This window comes from Octopus bimaculoides, chromosome 20 (genome assembly GCF_046866305.1).
Source record: "Octopus bimaculoides isolate indiv1 chromosome 20, ASM4686630v1, whole genome shotgun sequence".
Taxonomy (NCBI): Eukaryota; Metazoa; Mollusca; class Cephalopoda; order Octopoda; family Octopodidae; genus Octopus; species Octopus bimaculoides.
This window is the reverse complement of record NC_142947.1, coordinates 28359196-28373539: the sequence shown is the minus strand read 5'-3', so window position 1 is coordinate 28373539 and position 14344 is coordinate 28359196. Positions and strand designations below refer to the sequence as shown.

General features: G+C 36.6%; 1 protein-coding gene across 3 annotated transcripts in view; it reads left to right on the top strand.

Annotated features, from left to right (window-relative positions):
• The window catches only part of LOC106867745 (5-oxoprolinase), a 267840-nt gene that overhangs the window by 197761 nt on the left and 55735 nt on the right, over window positions 1-14344 (top strand). For all 3 annotated transcript variants that reach the window (XR_008266373.2, XM_089338272.1, XM_052975150.2), the window contains one exon: window positions 13040-13186. Coding sequence is in view for 2 of the 3 variants with exons in the window: in XM_089338272.1 (XP_089194398.1) it covers window positions 13040-13186 (147 nt within the window). In the remaining variant the exon portion in view is untranslated. The remainder of the gene's footprint in view (window positions 1-13039; window positions 13187-14344) is intronic.

Genomic DNA, 14344 nt, shown 5'->3' with positions numbered 1-14344 from the left:
ATATATATACATACACTCATATGTGCATATACACACATACGTACATGAATATATACACACCTATAAAAGGATATGGAATAAGGGATGTAGAAATAAGAATTTCTGTATGTGAAGGGAGTGGGTGAATTATATGAAATGGACCTGCAATTGATAAATTAGGGGAGTTAAGTAAAATAAGAAACAACAGTAAAATATCTCTTATTGTCAGATGGGATGTTGACTGTTCTCTGGTATCGAAGTATGTAAAAGCCATGATGCAAAGTTCAGGAGTGAGTGGTGTGCAAACGTCTCATACAGCAGTGGATTGTAGATGCATTGACATTCAAAAATGTTGTCCAAACTGCATTGTGAAAAGGAGAAAGTGGATTTCAAACTCTGGAAGATGTGCGGTAGCATGAGATATAACAAGTGTATGCAAATAAAATACTTTATAGATTGTAGAGCTTGTGCATACACATACACACACACACGCATATATGTATGTATATAAAATATACATGTGTACATGCATATACATGCATACATACACACATATATACACACACACGTACATGTATATACACACTTATAAAAAAAAATATGAAATAAGGGGTGTAGAAATCAGAAAAAGATGCAGAAATTTGATATGTGAAGCTAGTAGACTGAATTACATGGAATGAATCTAAAGTAGATAAATCAAGGGAGTTAAGTAAAATAATATATAACTGAATTGTTGAATTGTCTCTTATTGACAAATGGGATATTGGAATGTTCTCTGGTATAGAAATAAGCCATGATGTCCAAACTATGTTGTGAGAAAGAGAAAGTGGGTTTCACCTGTTGAAGATACGAGGTATCATGGCATATAACAACTATAACAAAGGTCAGATCTTGTATATGTGGATACTAATAAAAAAGATATATTATACTGGTACAGATGATGGTTTATTAGTGAGGCAATGGGTTGACATGAACATTCCAGGGATAGTTGAAGGAATATTAGATTGTTAACCTGTTGGTAGCTTGAAGAATTTTAGAAGGGGTTTCCTTTGGTGGGGACATGAGGAAATCAACTTCCACTTGGAGTTTAATAGTTTGAGTGGTAGAGTAAAGGTGTTAAATTTTTCTGCTAAGCAGAGTTGGCACTTGCTACTGATGGAACCTACTTGAGCTGATTCCAATTAATGCTATAGTTAGCTTCTTTGTTTCTTAAACTCCAAATATATTTTGAGAAAGTTGTTGCAGATTATTTGTCCTCATGTCTGAAGGTATTTGTATGTTGAATATACTTCAATTTGAAAGTGTTCTATATAGTATTTTGTATTATTGCTGTCACTATTAGTGGTTGAAACTTCAGGGCAATAAACATTGATTTTTGAATGTATTTACTGTAAAGAGGGCATGCACTGTTTTTAAGACAGTTGCATTGAAGTAAGGGTTCATTAGTAGAGGGTAGATTTAGTTTTTTTCTCTTAATTCTAGCTAAAGAAGAGGCAAAATCGTCTATGCAGCTGTAACTAACTTTCATTTATGATCTTATGAAACTTGTGACTACTAGGAAAATATTTGCTTACTAAGTTCAGGAAAGTTCTGTCAGTATTCTGTTCATCATCATCATCGTTTAACGTCCGCTTTCCATGCTAGCATGGGTTGGACGATTTGACTGAGGACTGGTGAACTAGATGGCTACACCAGTCTCCAATCTGATTTGGCAGAGTTTCTACAGCTTGATGCCCTTCCTAACGCTAACCATTCCGAGAGTGTAGTGCCCCAACAGGTCTTTGCAAGCTGAGTTTAGTGTTCAATGAAAGAGACGTTGGCATGGGTGCAAGTCATCAAATTTAGTTCGATTTCGATTTCACTTGTCTGTGGTAAATAAAGCCTTGCTTGAAAAGGTTGAACAATAGCTAAGCACAAACACTTGTGCATTGTCAGTAGAACTTGTTCCTTCACAAAGCACCATTGATCATGACCTCCATAAGCTTGGCCTTGTGAACAGATGCTGTCAAGAAACTCCTCATGAACTGACCAATGACCAGGCTCAACTATATATGAACACTTGCAAACAACTGCTAGCAAATCCTTAAGATTCCCACTTTTGGACTGAATTATAACGGGATGAAAAATGGATGTATTTTTGTAATCCCAATAAGAGAAACCAATGGCTTCATTCTGGCCAGGCTTCAGAACCTTTGCCAAACAAGGGTGATTTGAACAGAAGGTCACGTTGTGTGTTTGGTGCCCCAGCACACACTGCCACTATGACCAAGAGTGAACTTGAGGGTGGTGGAAGTATTGCCTCCTCACCCTGCCTACAGTTCAGACCTTGCACCATCAGATTAACACCTTTTCCAAGCCATGGCTCAATTCCTGCACAGATGGAGGTTCAACAGTGAGGATGAGGTTGAAAACGGGTGCAGAGAGGTTTTTGTTTTGGTTTTTTTTTTGCTTCTAAATGAGCCAAATGGTATGTGTAGAATTGAGGTTCTAGTACAATGATGGTACAAACAATAGAATATGATGAGATAGATTTTGATGAATTTTTGAAAATATTTAAATGTAATTTTTTTGGAGAGCATCCAAAATGAAACATATTGATACCTCATTTGTGAAATTCAGCTGAATATTCTAAGAAATATGACAATTTGAATGGTCAATGAATTGGCCAAAATTTTGCCTAATTAGGCAAGTAGCTATATTTGTGATGTCGTATCTTTGAAACTGAAGTGATTATCAGCTTCAAATTAAATAAATTAATAGTAACCATGATATAGTAATTGCCTATTTTCTTCAGGTTCTTAGAAAGAAAAGTTGGGCGGGGGGGGGGGGGGGGCAATGTTTTAAATATTTATGAGGAAATCAACTCCCATTTGGAGTTTAACAGTTTGAGTGGTAGAGTAAGGGTGTTATATGCAACAACGGTCAATTTTGCAGTGTTTTCAGACCTAGCTAAATCAAAAACTACAAACCACAGCAGCTTGAGTTTTGGCACATTTATACTAAGTAAGGAGGTAAATAAATCCTGAAATCTTGGGATATAACACCATTTCAATAAAATTTTAATAGACTATTAAAAATGGCTATAAATGGCAAAACTTCAGATCAGGATGTCACTTAAATTGGATTTTCTGTTTAGATGGTGATTATTTTTTTATTTTTTTTTTTTTTGCATTACAGTCTTGGAAATGAAAAAATTTTGGAAAATTTACAATTCCTCCCTCCCTCCCTGCCCATCTCTCTCTATCTCTATCTCTTTATTTATTTATTTTCCAGACCAATTTTCAACAATTTTGTTTGCACCACACACTTAAAAATGATCGGAGAAACCTTTTTGATAAAAAAAAGAAGAAAAAAATTTTGGAAATATTTTTAAATAAAGAGATGTGTAATTTAAGGGAGATTTAACTATTGTTTCTAGCCCATCCCACAACAATCTGATACCTTCCTTAGAATTGCATGTAGATCTAGATTACAAAACAAACGAAATGTGAAAATTAATACCTTGTTTTAAGCATTAAAAATGTAAATTAAAGGCTTTAACATTTGTAAATAGCGAAAGAGAAGAGAGAAAAAAGCCCAAAATGAATATGTAAACACTAACACTATTCAAAATCAGAAAAAAAAAACATCACATCTGGCTTTAATAGTCTACAAAATTATATTCACTGCACAATATAATCTTTATTGGTGGAATTTGACCAATATTTCTCCAAAAAAATACTAAATTTGCATGTACAAGAATATCCACTAGGTTTATCTAATGGCCCTCCACATGTTAAAACTGCAAGAGAGAGAAAAGCAACATTCTCAATTTAATGCATTTTTTGTATAAATATATGTTTACTTAGTAATTAGTTTGTCCATTTCCTGAAATCTAAGTGAAAATTAACAATGAAATTTTAACTTTTATATTTCGTAACAATTATCTGACCTACACCATCAATTTTTATGTCAAAATAAAACAAAAAGCTTCTTCTTCATGACAGTATGATTTTAACACAACTTGAGTTGTGGTACTCAAACACATTGAACTAGAATGAGGGCTACTGTTCAGCAGTCATAAAAAAAATGGAACAAACTTTGTAAATGCATGGAAATATCAGAGTGTTTGAGGGACCCTGACATGATATGTAACTGAAGGATTTTACTCAAAATTGTATAAGAAGAAAGTTCACATCCATAACTTTCAAATGATATATAATTTTCCTTGGAAAATGAAAAGGAAACAAAAAGTGTATTTTTTCATGTTCAAACTGTGCTTGTCTCCATTGTACCTACTATTTATACTTTTGACTCAATTTGGTGTGTGTGTGTGTGTGTGTGTGTGTGTGTGTGTGCACTTGCAACTATAGTTTAGCCCCGAGTCAACTCTTAAAGACCTATGATCAACCACATTCCAACCATGACCATCCAAGTATTATCCACTGTGTCCTTTCCATGTCTAAAGCAGTAGAAGTGTTTAAAGGAGAATTAGCTGGCTCCTATATGTAGCATATCAAGCAACTATATAGAGACATCTTCATTACTTATACACACACACACACACACACACATATATAAAAGTTTATCACACAGTTACTTATTTCTATAACTCTGTCTTAGATTAGCTGACTGAAAACTCTCAGATTTTTCAAACCTATATTACTATTATCAACATTTGCTATCTCATTAAACTATGCTACCCAAATTTCAAAAGAATATCTCTCTCTCTCTCCCTCTCTCTCTCTCGTATTCTGGCCATTGACCCTAACCCTTACTCTGTTTCCCTCTCTCTCTCTCTCTCTCTCTCTCTCTCTCTCTCTCCTTTCACTTCGCCAGGACTATAAACTAACGCATGCACCCCGATTCCCCTACTCTATCTTAATACCCTTGCTTCAGTATGCCCGTGGTGCACCCACCCTCCCACCCGCTCCACCAATACCGGAAGTTCCTATCCTCTCCACCAGTACCGGAAGCTCCTATCCTCTCCACCAGTTCCGGAAGCTCCTATCCTCTCCCATCCTTGAGCTGTCTCCCATGAACACTTCTAAAGGCTTCACCCCCCCCCCCCACTCCTACTTTAGGGTTCATCTCCTTCTATGTAAAGTAGTGATCATATAGTGCAAAAATATGATAGTGTAGTGTATGCAGGTTGAATTGAAGGCTACTGCTTGTTTATGAATTCTGCCAAATGCGAGCTTTCTTTTCAGGTACATGATGCTACTGTTCCCCGTCCCAGGGTCTCATGGGCCCATACCTCCCACACCCTTGGGGTTGGCACTCTCAACGTCGGCACACTGAAAGGTAGGTCTGGTGAGATTGTTCAGATGCTTGAATGGAGATGCGTCGATATCTGCTGCCTCCAAGAAGTAAGGTGGAGAGGAGGTTCCCCTAGGTTCCTCACAGGCAAAGAACACAGGTACAAGATTTTCTGGGCAGGGAACACTGATGGGGCCAGAGGCTTGGGTATACTTCTTGCTGAGAAATGAGTGGATAAGGTAATCGAGGTAGTCAGAATATGCGATTGAATACTTAAGATTAGATTAGTCCTCCATCATGGGTTAGCAACCATTATTTCGGCCTATGCCCCTCAGCTGGGGCTACCCAATGGACGGAAAGACTGATTTTATGACACCCTCTTGCAGACTACCTCATTGACGAATGACAAGGACCTCTTTGTGGCTGGTGATTTCAATGGACATGGTGGACAACATACAGGGGGCGTACATGGAGGCTATGGTTTTGGTTCCTGCAATGAGGAGGGAACTAGGCTGCTGGAGTTCTGTGATGCAAATGACCTTATGGTTTGCAATACTAACTTCAGGAAACTTGCCAGTCACCTATTCACCTACCGTTCTGGCAGACAGACTAACCAAATTGACTACATCCTCACCAGAGAAAAGGAAAGATGGCTGCTTATAAATGCCAAAACCTTCCCAGGTGAAGAATGTATTCCACAGCATAGACTAGTAGTTAGTGACTTCAGGATCAGGGCTAAGTGGTTGCCCAGAAGACGACCAGCATGGAGGAGAAGGGTCTGGAAGCTTAAAGATCCTGTGAATAGACAGATTTAGAGATGTATTACTTGAAGCCATTGACGAAATAGAAGGGGATATAGCATCACATAATGTGGAAGACAACAGGAGGTTTCTACGGGACAACCTGCTGAGAGCCACTGACCAGATCTGTGGATGGTGCAAAGTCCCCTCTTGACCCAAAATAGTGTGGTGGTGGAACAATGTTGTTGACAGGGCTATTAGACAAAAGAAATAGGCTTGTAAGGGCTGGAAGAACGGTGGTAGCAGGGAATTGTATGAGAGAGAATCGTGATATCATAGGAGAGAAATGTGTTCGTATGGATGATGGTACGCTTACACTAAATGAGGCTGCAAAGAAAGAGGTTTGGAGATGCCACTACGAAGGATTGCTCAATAAAGAGAATGAATGGGAGAAAGAGAGCCTGCCGTATGTCGACCCAATAGAGGGACCAGCTATCTGAGTTGACAGTACCATGGTAGATAAAGCAATTAAGAATATGAAGACAGGGAAAGCCCCCGGCCCATCAGGAATCACTGCAGAGATGCTCAAAATATCTGGCAGTGTCGGCTATAGCCTAGTCTTCTGTATAGTTAACCAGGTGATACACGAAGGAGTCATACCCAATGACTGGTGTAGCAGCACCATAGTAAACTGCTACAAAGGTAAAGGTGACGCTTTAGACACTAATAATTACAGAGGCATCAAGCTGTTAGATCAGGTAATGAAAGTTACGGAGAGGGTCATAGCCCAACTAATTAGGGAGCGAATCAATTTAGATGAGATGCAGTTTGGGTTTGTGCCAGGTAAAAGCACTACTGATGCCATATTTCTAGTAAGACAGCTGCAGGAGAAATATCTAGCCAAGGATAAACCTCTGTACCTAGCTTTCATTGACATGGAGAAAGCCTTTGACAGGGTCCCCCGATCCCTTATCTGGTGGTCAATGAGGAAACTTGGGATAGAAGAATGGTTAGTGAGAGCTGTGCGAGCTATGTACAGAGATGCTGCCAGTAAGGTGAGGGTTGGAAATGAGTACAGTAATGAATTCCGGGTAGAGGTAGGGGTCCACCAAGGTTCCGTCCTCAGCCCCCTCTTATTTATCATAGTCTTCCAGGCAATAACACAGGAATTCAAGACAGGATGCTCCTGGGAGCTCCTCTATGCTGATGACCTTGCCCTAATTGCTGAGTCACTATCAGAACTAGATGAGAAGTTTCAGGTGTGGAAGCAAGGACTAGAATCGAAGGGCCTTAGAGTCAACCTAGCTAAAACCAAAGTCCTAATAAGTAGGAAGGTAGACAAAACACAAACCATTTCACGTAGATGGCCCTGCTCGATCTGTAGAAAAGGCGTAGGTAGAAACTCTATAAGATGTAGTTAATAGCTTCTGTTATCTAAGTGACCAAGTTAGCAGTAGAGGAGGGTGTGCTGAAAGCGTGGCTGCTAGAATAAGAATAGCCTGGACAAAGTTCAGAGAGCTCTTACCTCTGCTGGTGACAAAGGGCCTCTCACTCAGAGTAAAAGGCAGACTGTATGATGCATGTGTATGAACAGCCATGCTACATGGCAGTGAAACATGGGCTTGACTGATGAGGACATGCGTAAGCTCGCAAGGAATGAAGCCAGTATGCTCCGATGGATGTGTAATGTTAGTGTGCATACTCGACAGAGTGTAAGTACCTTGAGAGAAAAGTTGGACCTAAGAAGCATCAGTTGTGGTGTGCAAGACACGATTGCGCTGGTATGGTCATGTGGCGAGAATGGATGAGGATAGCTGTGTGAAAAAGTGCCACAGCCTAGCGGTTGAGGGAACCTGTAGAAGAGGTAGACCCAGGAAGACTTGGGATGAGGTGGTGAAGCATGACCTTCGAACATTAGGCCTCACTGAGGCAATGACTTGTGACCAGGACCTTTGGAAATATGCTATGCGGCAGAAGACCTGGCAAGCCAAGTGAGACCATAATCTGAGGCCTTTGCCAGCCCACTTTTGCATACCTTTCCTTCATTGGACACTAAACTCTGTTTGAGAAGACCTGTTGAGGCAAATGAAATCAATCCAAATTTGACAACTGGCACCCATGCCAACCTCTCCTTCATTGGACAGTAAACTCTGCCTTCAAAGACCTGTTGGGGCAAGTGAAATCGAAACCGTGATTGAACCAAAAATCGATGACTGGCACCTGTGCCAGTGGAGCACTAAGAGCACCATCCGAGCAGGATCATTGCCAGAGCAGCTGTCTGGCTTCCGTGCCAGTGGCATGTAAATAGCACCATTTGAGTGTGATCGTTACCATCATCGCGTTACAGGCACTTGTGCTGGTGGCACATTAGAAAACATTCAAGCGAGGTCGTTGCCAGTACCGCTGGACTGGCTCCTGTGCAGGTGGCATGTAAAAAACACTATTTTGAGTGTGGCCATTGCTAGTACCACCTGACTGGCCCTTGTGCCAGTGGCACATGAAAGCACCCACTACATTCTCGGAGTGGTTGGCGTTAGGAAGGGCATCCAGCTGTAGAAACTCTGCCAGATCAGATTAGAGCCTGGTGCAGCCTTCTGGTTTGCCAGTCCTCAGTCAAATCGTCCAACCCATGCTAGCATGGAAGGTGGATGTTAAACGATGATCATCATCATCATCATTCAACTACAGTAGTAGTTGAATAATATTCTTAAGGCCGCAATTTACTCACACACAGCATCTTTCAGAGCTTGTTGCTAATTCAGTTCTTAACTAAATTGAAAACTTTTAACATTTTTGAAGAGGACTGGTCCCTAGCTACATTTTGGCATTAAAAAATTGAGATTTGATCCAGTAGAAAAAAAGTCTATAACAAAATTTGTAGCAACGTTATATGAGAGTAAGTAACACCACCAATCAAGTTTAGATCTAAATAACTTTTTTTTATTTTTAAAGTAAAATGTATTTATCTTAGCTTCAATGATTCGTTGTTTTGGTCCTATGCAACAAAAATTTGTATCAGAAAAGTTGTATCATGAAAACATATAAATAAGGCAAAAAACTGGATTTAAGTATAATTAACTTTTTTATTTTAAAAACAAGCTATATTTTAATTAAACTTAAATGATAGAGCTCAATTCATGGAATTTCATGGTATCGATCTCATAGAATGAAATTTTAAAAGAAAAAAGTTATGAGTGTTTGTTTCTCAAATCTGAGGGTGATAATATAGTTCTATACTTTTTTATGAATATAGTTCTATAAGGAGACTTTTAATATATGTCACTGGTGTGATTGAGGTAAGGAAAAAATTATAAATGACACTGCTAATTGACACATTTGACACATTATTAATTAGCATAATGGCTTAGCCTGAGAAAAACATGGATTACACAGAAAAATGCAATCAAGAGAAATAATATTCTTAAGATTATAAACCTGGAAAATTACAGGACAAGTTATTACACTTGGAAAAGTTCAGGACAACTTATTACATCTGGTGTAGTACAGAACAAGAAAATGTTTACTTAAAATATTGCAGCTAAGGATAAAATTTCAATATTAGAAATTATTTTACTTTAATTTACAAAGTAACATTATAATTAAAAAAGGTAGCATCATTTTGTTAAAATATTGACACACAGGAATACTTAAAAAATGAGAACCAGAAGTACCAATATAGCTAAAGTTTTATGCAAAGTAGAATAGTATATATGGTAGGCAAATTCATTATGTAAAAAATAGGCATTGGGTCAAGACTAAAAATGTGAAGACTTAGGCAATAACTCAAGCAAATTTTGCTGTGAATTTGTTGTTATAGGTAGATTTTACTGTAATATATAACTAATGTTTGTATTATTCTATTTATTGTACTAACTAATTATGTACTACTATTATTTTTTATAACCTATTTTCAAATTTCTAATTATTAGTTAATAATTAAAACAATGAATTTTTTAAAGTGAAAAAAATATTTTTATTGAGTTATTTTTCATTTTTAATAGAAGTAACAAGTAATAACAGATAGTTTTAATAAAAACTAATATTTTCTAAATCTAAATATTTTATTTGAAATTTTATCCTTAGCTGCAATATTTTAAGTAAAAATTCTGAGTTTGATTCCAGGCAGTGACCTGAATAATAATAATAATAATGATGATAATAATAATGATAATAATAATAATAATAAACTAATACAAATAGCCACAAAACACGAGCAAAACAAAAAACTGTTTTCAGTATTTAAGGAAGCTGACAAATACAAACAAGAAATCATACTACCTAATAAATACAAAGAAGAAAAAGAAGAAGAAGAAACAACAAAAGCTATAAAACAAATGAAATCCAAACTAAAACTAGAACAGGAACGGACCATGGTAAAACGATGGCAAGAAAAGCCCCTACATGGTAAATACTGGGCTAAACTAAATGCAAAAGAAATAGACAGAGAAAAATCCCAGCAATGGTTGAGAAGCTCAGGACTCAAAGTAGAGACTGAAGGATTTTTAATTGCTACACAAGACCAAAGCCTCCCCACCAGAAATTACCAAAAACATATAATGAAAAGAAACATAACAAGTAACTGCAGAATATGTGGCGATGGACAAGAAACAATAAATCATATTATCTCTGGCTGCCCTGCCCAGTCCTGGCTAAGAAGGAATATATTCACAGACATGACAGAGCTGGGACCTATATACACTGGAAGCTATGCCAACACTATGGAATAACAACAGAAAAAAGATGGTATAAACCACACGCCAGAAAAGGTCACAGAAAACGAGAAAGCAACCATACTCTGGGATATGCCAATACACACAGATAGAGAAATTAAGGCCAATAGACCAGATATAGTTGTCAAAGATCATGAAGGAAAAAAATGCTTTCTAATTGATGTATCAATACCAGCAGATGACAACGTTTCCCTAAAAGAAATGGAGAAACTTTCAAAATACAAAGACCTGGAAATAGAGGTAACTCGAATGTGGAACCTAAAAACAGAAACAATTCCTATCATAGTAGGTGCCTTAGGTATAATAAAAAAATATTCAGACAAATACATAACAAAAACACCAGGACTTACAAATATATATAACATACAGAAAATTGCACTACTGGGCACTGCACACATCCTACGCAAAACACTTTCAATACAGTAACCATAAGAGCATCACAGCAAACCACAGCACATACGCAAGGCACACAGAGCTGTGCTCAGTAGTGAAGTGAAAGCACATTATAAAAATAAAACTACTGAATAATAATAATAATAATAATAATAATAATGATAATAACAATAATAACATTAAAAAATACCTTAGGAATAAGAACCCAGGTTTGAAATTTCCCCAAGACACCTGATGAAAGCTGGAGGGCATATCAGCCAAAACATGTCAACAACAAACAAAATGAGGACAAATATCCATCAAATGTAAATAAAAATTTTCTTGTTCTGTACTTTACCATATGTAATAAGTTGACTTGAACTTTTCCAAGTGTAATAACTTGTCCTGTAATTTTCTATTTCTCTTGCTCGCATTTTTCCATGTGTATATATATATATAGTCACATTTAGTGACACTTATAGTTTTCCTTTTTGGTGAAGCATTGCACGCTGCTGTCTACATTAATTTTATATATATAGGTATATATAAATAATTGAGATTCTGTTGAATTAGGTACTTACGTTGGAGCACCAAGTTAGCATGGTATTATCTACACAACTCAAAGTAAGGTGAATAAAATCAAATTAAAATAAGCAACAGTATATCAAGAGGTGATTGTATGATTGTTTCAAGCGGCTCCATTACATCTATCTAAATGCAGGGCTATCCTCAGCTGCATAAATAAATAAATTGAATTTTTTAATCAGTTAGACACATTAATATAATTTTACTCAAATTCTCTAATAGAGCAAGAAGAGGGAGAAAGTTCATGTTGCTACTAATGTGACTCAGAATATACTACACTTCTAAGAACTGTATGAAATTTGTTAGGGTCATAGCTTGTAAATGATTGTGGTTCACTTTTATTAGCATCTTGCCCCTTTAAAGGGGCACAATCATTTACAAGCTATGACCCTAACAAACTTCATACAGTTCTTAGAAGTGTAGTATATTCTGAGTCACATTAGTAGTAACATGAACTTTCTCCATCTTTTTGCTCTATTAGAGAATTTCAGTAAAATCCTATTAATGTGTCTAACTGATTAAAAAATTCTACTTATTTATTTATGCAGCTGAGGATAGCCCTGCATTTAAACTGTTGTAATGATTGTAATGTTTAATTAAATGGAGCCGCTTGAAACGGTCATACTGCATCAACTCTTGATATCCTGTTGCTTATTTTAATATATATATATATATGGTGTTATGTGAATTTATGGAAAGGTATCCCATAGAACTCAACAAATTTATTAAAAATGAAGAGAAGATGTTAAAATTTTAACATCTTCTGTTCTCCATTTTTAACAAATTTGTTGAGTTCTATGGGATACCTTTCTATAAATTCACATAACACACCACATATGAGTATTATTTTCATATTCCCTAACTTATGCCAGTAAGCTACCAGCAAAATATGAAGAATCTTTATTAGAAATCGTTTTTCGGAACCCTCCAAAATAAAAAGGAAGAAATATAATTCAACCTTTTCACACACACACACACATACTTGGAAATTGATATGTCACATTCAATTAGATAATATATATATAAATTATTTATTATATACACACACTTACATACACATACACACATACACACACTTTATGTCTGGTAAAAAATGGTTGCAACTGAGGTACTTTTGATCGAAGGTTTCTTGTATCAGTGCTGTTCTCTAGGTTAAGCAATCACAGTGTGTACTTTTTTAAAAATACTCCTCCAGAAAGGAACTTGAGAGAGTTGCAAATAGTCCTTTATTGATCAAAGTGAGTGGTGTATGATAGAATTGAACTAGCCAGACCAAATGCTAAGCAACAACTAGTACTATTAGATATCTTCTAATTGCTATTAGATGTCCTCTTAACTTTTTTGTTTTCTCGTTTATTTAAATTCCATTTGTGTGTGTTCTGCTTCCTCTTACAGAAAAATGCTGAAATTGCTGTCAGTGATATGCTGCGTTCTATTGCCAAAGAGACAAGAAAACGTACTGGAAGCACTCAGCTGTTTGCTGAGGACTTTATGGATGATGGGTCATGTATTCGACTGCGAGTGGATATAAATGAGAGCAAGGTTTGTTGTAATTTTGTTGCAGTGATGTGAACATAATATATGTTCACATCAGTGGTTCTCAATTGGGGTCCGTATAAGATTTTGTTGTTAAAATTCATGTGCAATAAATTGCTTATACTTCTACAATATGCAAAATATTAAAAAATTTTTTTATACCATTCCTAATAGCTATCATAAAAATATAGTGGAATTTTTTTTTATATACATTGAATGTCTGTGGAGGTCCAGTAAAGTAAAATAGGAATCAAAGGAGTCCATGGGCAAAAAATGGTTGAGAACCACTGATCTACATAATTTTTACATTCATTTTCTCCATGTTGACATGGGTTAGACAACTGTTACTGCTTCTCAAGATACAGCTTACGGAATCCATGTATCTTCTGTAGTTCATTTTTCTTTATTTTGGTTTAATTTTCTACAATTGGATAGCTCTTCTATCACTAGCTACTTTATAATGTGGACTAGGAGATGCATTTTATTGGACTGATGGCATTAAATAATTACTTTTCTCTCCAGTATACAAGTCCTTGGTTTCAATGGCTGCTGTGCATGATTGTGGCTCTGAACTTGTTGATCAATCTCTCTATTCTACTGATTTAACCCTGTCTGACTATCATCTGTTCCCCAACTTGAAAAACCTCTCGGCTGGGAACCAGTATCGCAGTGATGATGAAGTTATATCTAGTATTGACTTTTTTAACCAACAAGAAGAAAGTTTTTTCACCAATGGGATCCAAGCACTGCAACATTGATGGAAGATGTGTGTGGAAGGTTATGTTGAAAAAACCTCCTTTGGTCACATTCCATGAAAGTATCTTGGTCAGCCTATGAACTTTTCAGCCAACCCTCATAAACATTTTGTAAAAGAACAAATTAAGTTTTAGAAAGGAAGCAAATTGTAGAGTATGAATTCGAGAGTCAATAAAGTAATGGACAAAAATCAAGGAGCTCACACTTCATTCACGGGTACTTTTGATGTATCCATAGGTGAAGGCGTGGCTGTGAGGTTGACAACTTGCTTCCCAACTTTGGTTTCAAGTTCAGTCTCACTGCATGACACCTTGTGCAAGTGTCTTGTATTATTGCTCTGGGATGACCAAAGCTTTGTGAATGGATTAGGTAACTGGAAACTGAAAGAAACCTGTTGTGTGTGTGTAT